The sequence below is a fragment of the Cariama cristata genome, unplaced genomic scaffold, assembly GCF_000690535.1.
Source record: "Cariama cristata isolate BGI_N322 unplaced genomic scaffold, ASM69053v1 scaffold12504, whole genome shotgun sequence".
Taxonomy (NCBI): domain Eukaryota; kingdom Metazoa; phylum Chordata; class Aves; order Cariamiformes; family Cariamidae; genus Cariama; species Cariama cristata.
This window is the reverse complement of record NW_009612387.1, coordinates 43,224-49,223: the sequence shown is the minus strand read 5'-3', so window position 1 is coordinate 49,223 and position 6,000 is coordinate 43,224. Positions and strand designations below refer to the sequence as shown.

Below are 6,000 nucleotides of genomic sequence, written 5' to 3'. Positions count from 1 at the left end.
AGGACCAGTTTATCTATCAATAAATCTTCCAGTCTAGTTATTGTGTTTATAAACTTTTCAGTGGAGATCAACTCTCACGATGTGTTTGCACAACACCTGGCAGAGCTTGGCTTTGATCTCAGCTGCAATACTAATGTGCAGATACCGTTATTCAGCATTTAATGCATTTGTAATTTCCCTCCCAGCTTTCAGAAATAATATTCCAAAAATTTATGCAGTGCTGCTTTTGTGGGACCAAATTACTTAGAGGAATTTCTGCAAATTAAATGGAATAGTGCTTGTCAGTTAAGAGCCAGATATTGATATTACATGATGTATCTTTTCTATACTTTAAGAGTCTATACATGTACAGTAACTTGTAACTGTATTATTGTAAATAGCTGCCTTTCACAACTTTATTTTCGGTTCCTTTTGACAAAGAGGCTCACAAACCTCTGCAAGCCTTTATCAAGTGTTTAAGTAGACTGTCAACTGAGTCTGAAATCAGTAGCCAAGCTCAGCTACCAGGTATAGGATTAACGCAGGAATTACTGGGTAAAATTTGCAGACTAGGGTTATGAAGGCAATCAGAATGGTCACTTCTGAGCTTTTAAGTGATTGCTTATAATCTGTGAAATAACTTGAGATTTTTCATGATAGAAACGAGGTGGAAGATAAAGCTTTGCCAAGGGTCAGTGTAATAAATATCTTCTATGATGGCTGGCAGCAGAATCAGCTGTAATGTTCATCATTCATGAACTATGCTATTTAGCACAAGCTGAAGACTGGGAGAAGGGAAGGGTGATCATCATCATCATCACCTAATGAGGATGAAGTCATTTGTCCAAGGTCATGCAAGAAGTAAAATAAGATAGGGTGTCCCAAAGGAATAGATCTGTGGTTTAAATTCATTCTTCCTACCTGCTAATCTCTAAATATTCATAATAGTCAAAACGTAAAAAAAGAAAAAGAAAAAAGTTAGAGAGAGTGTCATTGTCTTAGCAGCATGCCATCCTGTGACGCACTTGTTTCCATTATGTAGAGTATTAATTTTAAGAAGGTCTGTACTTTAGGAGGGAAAGATCCCTTCATGCCACTTGAACATCCTTTTCATATGGAACTGGCTTTAAATAAGGATTGTAAAATTATCGCTTAAAAAGGTGGAAGCTTCTTAAGGGGTCTTTATAATTACAAAGCAACAGCCAGCCACTCCTCTTTTTCATCCCTGGCCAGGGCTGTTGTTTAGTCAAAGTCTAAATCCTGCTGACTTTATTCGTAGGGTTGCAGCACACTCAGTGAACAGTCACAAGCAAATCACTTCTCAGGCTGGCATGAAAAAAGATTGTTTCATCCTCCATCCTCCTCTCATAGTGTTGGCCAGCCCTCGCAGGAGCTCAAGTGAGGTTTTGCAATGGAAGGCTTGAGAGGAAAGGCAGCTCCTTGAGGGAGGGATTATGAATTTGCCAGTTATCACCTACACCTCTCCCTTAGGACTTGCAGCATCTCTTCTCCAAGGGCACAAGCCCATAGCAATGCACCTGGCAGGTACAATTTGAGTCGTCAATGTGCATGGGCTCATCTCAGTAGGCTGTGGGGTTTATGCCATCCCAGCCAGAGACAAAAGAGGGACATTCTCCTCCCACATACTTTGTCTGCACACGAGTACAGGTCAATGAATTGTTTTCTGAATGGATTTTTTTTTAAACTGCAACAGAATTGAACTTTTAATGTAAAAGTACTTTTTTTCTAATCTTTTAGACCAGATAAGAGAGAAACACGACTCTGGAAAGGTTTCTTTCCAGCAAAGCTGACAAAACACTGGCATGTTTTAGTAAAAAAGTAAAACAAGTTTCTCCTGCCCTCTACCATTTTAACACAGATCCCTTAGTCTCCCTCCACCAGCCTTCCAGCCAGTTTAACTCATCTGCTTACATGAAATTAATGGAAACGAGTCAGGCAAAATACTTAAATATAGTATCAACCCCAATTCTCTATCCAGTAACAAAGATCTTGCGTGCAAATAAAAACCGTTACCAGTTCCCAGTTGTGTATACATGAGCGCATTAATTTCTAAAGATCTGCTATTAGCATTCAGCAGCGATCACGCAGGCTTTTCCAGCAGGACAGAGCCAGCGCTGGAGGGGAGCTGAGCAGGTATTGCTCTGTGTCTGCAGGGCTCGCCTTGGCTCATTTTGAGAGCCCACCGTCACAAGCAATGCCATGGAGGCAAATGGCAGGGGTAAGTTTGTGCTGGGAGGGCATGTTGGCATGATCCATCCCTGCAGCTAAGCCAGCGACCGACTCGCTGAGCTTAAATGCAGTTGTCGTAGCACAGTTGTTTTAAAATACTGTTGTAGTATCATTCTCTTGGCTGGAGGAGAATTTGTTTTTTCCTCAAGAATCCTGTGATTAAGGCACACCGTAGAAAAAGTCACTCTAGCTGTAGAAGACAGTTCTCACAGGGAAGTTCCTGTTAGAGACAGTAATGGGGACTTTAAGAAATCTGCCAAGAAAACCCACCCGCACAGCTGTACCAAAGCTGTCACAGCTTAGCTTTAGAATGCTTATATTCAAATAATTCATTTCACATCTCTAAATCCATTGGAAAGCAATGGAGAACAAGGCTTGAAAACAACCCTCCAAACATGTAAGAAAATTTAATTAATGTCAGAAAGAAGGACCATAGCAATCAGGAGAGTTAGATTAATACTTCCCACCTACAAGTCTTATTTTCCCAACATAAAATGTTTTTTAAACCACAACAGATTTTGTTGGGGAAAAAAAAAAGTTTCATTTAATTTTAATGTTTCCACTGAAAAACAGATAGGATGAAAGTGTTTCAGTTAGAGGTAAATGAGTGGTGGTGGGAATCCAGGAAACAGAAATACAGTTTCTCCCTTTTCTGTGTTAGAACATTTTGGAAAAAACCTTACTTCAGCATTTAAAAAAAAAAGAAATATTTTTCTTAATTTCCATTTTTCAAGAAATGTTACCTTATATTTTCCAGTCCTCTCTCATTATTATCAGTGTCTGCTTCTATAACAAAACCTCACTCAAGGCAACAAATGTGATTCTATATACAATGTGCATGTAGGGCTCAATACTTTGTGTGATGGTAGCTGGTAAACTCTTAAGGTCCACAAACTCACACAGGACTGGATGAGTAGGATAAGAAACAACAGATCAAATATTTTTGTGCTCCAGAAGTGACAAAGGATAATTTTTACTTTAAAAAAAAGCTCACATTTACCTAAAAAAAAAAGCCATCAGAAAAAGAGATTGCTACTCCAAAATGTCTATTTACAATCTGTGAACCAGATACTCATTTACTCTTGTTCCACTGATTTAATTACTTGTACCCATAGACAATCTGACCAGGAATTTGTATTACTGAAGTCTACTTTAACAAAATTAAATATCTACCTCCTTTCAAGTGGAGAATTGCAAAGTAACAACAATTTCCCTGGTGATATGCTGTGAATGTTGAAGTTTCCTACACTTTGGCATCTCATGAAGTTAAGAAACACTTGCACACACAAACCTCAAGATTCACACCTGAGCAATACAACTTGTCCTCTCAGGAACAGAAGAGCATGCTGCAGAGAACAGGCAAGCTACATTACTTACAATTCAGGAAAGACCAGAACACATGCACACCTCTACTCCAGAGAGGTTGTTTTTGTTTGGTATCAGGTAAAACCCAAAGGATGAATAAAAGAAGGAAGGGAAGGCCAAGACTAATCCTTGTCCCATCAAATCAACACAAACTGCTTTTGTGTTCAATGGAGTCAGAAGTTCACCCAAGGTTTTCAAACAGTGACATCCTCCAGTGGGGCAGTGAGGCCAGCTGTGAACAATAACAAGACCTGGACACATATTTTGCAAAAGACAACTATTTTTTTAAAAGGAAAAAATAAGAAGGTTCTAACTTAATTAAAAAAAAAAATGAAAAAAATGAGGGGAAAAAAAAAAGCACCTTTAGAAACAGAGCAGAATGGCTCAAAGCAAAGCAAGTTTGGTAGTGGATAAAGCACAGTGCCGTTGACCTTGGAAGTCTATTGAAAACCAAGGCTCACATCTAGACACGGGTCTCTGGTGAAATGAACTGGGTAACCTCGGCTCAGTTTGGGGGTTTATGGTATGTGTGCGTGATAGTAACAGCATGATAGACCCTTCTTATGAGAAGCTCTGAAATGAGTGAGGGGGAGAGAGGGTCCTGACATAGAAATCCTTCCAGATTAGAGATTGCCAGGCAATCCAGTGTGACTGCAGAGATTTGCAAGCAGAGGGCAGTGTTTCATGCTAATAGTGCTAAGCAAGGGCTCGTTCTTGAAGTGAGTGCCTGGAAGAGTGTTATAATGTCACTGTTGGCGTTGAGAATCCTTGGGGAAGGTCAGCTGCAGTTTGAGTCCCTGGAGAGTTCTGCTGCTATGGGTTCCCTTAAACAAGACCTTCACTTGGCAGCATTTTGAAGGCACTGGAACTCCAGATGTTGCCCCAAGCATTGTTCCTAGAGAAGGTGGTCCATAGCTAGAAGTCAGAGCTCCTTTTACACGATGGAGGAGTCATCTCAGTGGAGGTAGGTAGGTTGATTCCATCGGTACCAAGATCTGTTTGCAACACAGGGAATAAGAGCTACAATTGCCATGTTGTTAACGGTTTCCCCTTGAAATAAAAACCATTATTATTCTGTTTGTAACCTGACTTTGACTTGGCAGCCAGCAAATGATCCTTTGCTCCCATAGGAAGCTCATAGCAAAATTCGTGTCTTTCTACGCAGCATCTTCCATTGTGCTCGTGATTTCACATACTACCTGGCTGTTTGGACTTCCTCCACATAAGAGGAGGTCTGATTCACGGCACAGGATGATCTATGACTCAGAAAGCCCAGCAGCTGTGGGTAACTCCCTCTGCTCTCTGTTGCCTTCCTACTAACACAGCATCCTTGATGTGATGTAACAGAAACTACAAGTGCAGAGAGGCCTGAGCAGCACAGACTGTGGCAGAGACACGTTCAGTGAAATAACCAGAAGGGCTCTGAGCCCACACGTGCGGTTTAATGCTTTTGTAGCATCTAAAGGCAGGGCAGAGGAAAATCTTTGTTCTTGTTTCATCTGCCACTGTGGAATAGTTACGCTGCAGCAGAGCTCTCTGGGTGGCACTGCAGGAGAGAAAACTGGCTGTGGAGGGGGGTTTCCCAAGCAGAAACAGCAAAATAAGCTTTCCTCTGCTACTTCCACACAAGGAGTTAGTTTAGGACAGTCCTTATGGCCAGGTGTTTCTATTCAGGTTTTTGGTTGGGTTTGGTTTTTGGGGTTTTGGATTTTTTTTTTCCTTTTTTTTTAACCAGTACAGTTTTTCAGGCACAACTTAATTCACTATTTCTCTTCAAGCCGAAAAATAGCCATATCCCAAGAAGCTTCAGGTTAGATGTGAAGCTTTATCTAAGAATGAGCCACCATGTAGCTCCACATTGCTGGAGCCTCTAAGGGCTTGCACATTCTTCTCTAAGGTCCCGTTGCTTTTCTCCTGAGCCCTCTGATGCCCTTGCCAAGCAGCAAGCTGTGGGCCCCCACTGCCTTACCCTGAAGAGTTGAAACCCGAAGAGTTCATTGCAGCTTTGGAGTTGCTCTGGGCTGTGCTGGGGCTGCTGGCATGGAGTGCACTGCCAGGGGACGAGGGCCTGCTGGAATTCCCTGGGGAACACGATGACGTTACTGTGTAGCAGAGAAAGCAGAATAAGACTGAGATCTCCATTTCATGCCAAGGACAGCCCAAGTCCAAATGCTTCCACCGTATCTTATACCCATCCTGTTGTCATCTGATTCACTGTCTGCCCTGCAGCAGCAAGGCAGAATCTGTGCCCCAGCCACAGAGGAGGTGGGGGTCTCCAGGACTGCGCTCTCAGTAGTGCTTGGTTTGTGTTACTGTGAATTGCACTTCTTGAAGGAGATCTGACAATGTGCTGCTGAAGAAATGCAGTAACCCACCCCTAAGCACTCCTCTTGTTTGGCTTCTAGG

The 6,000-nt window shown here is 41.9% G+C and overlaps 1 protein-coding gene across 1 annotated transcript in view; it reads right to left on the bottom strand.

The window, feature by feature from the left end:
- Nucleotides 1–4,549: 4,549 nt before the first annotated feature.
- POU2F3 (POU class 2 homeobox 3) overlaps nt 4,550–6,000 on the bottom strand; it is a 41,749-nt gene continuing 40,298 nt past the window's right edge. The window contains exons 12-13 of the mRNA XM_009698608.1: nt 5,564–5,696; nt 4,550–4,589 (exon numbers count right to left, since the gene is read on the bottom strand). Of these exons, the coding sequence (XP_009696910.1) occupies nt 4,550–4,589; nt 5,564–5,696 (173 nt within the window). The remainder of the gene's footprint in view (nt 4,590–5,563; nt 5,697–6,000) is intronic.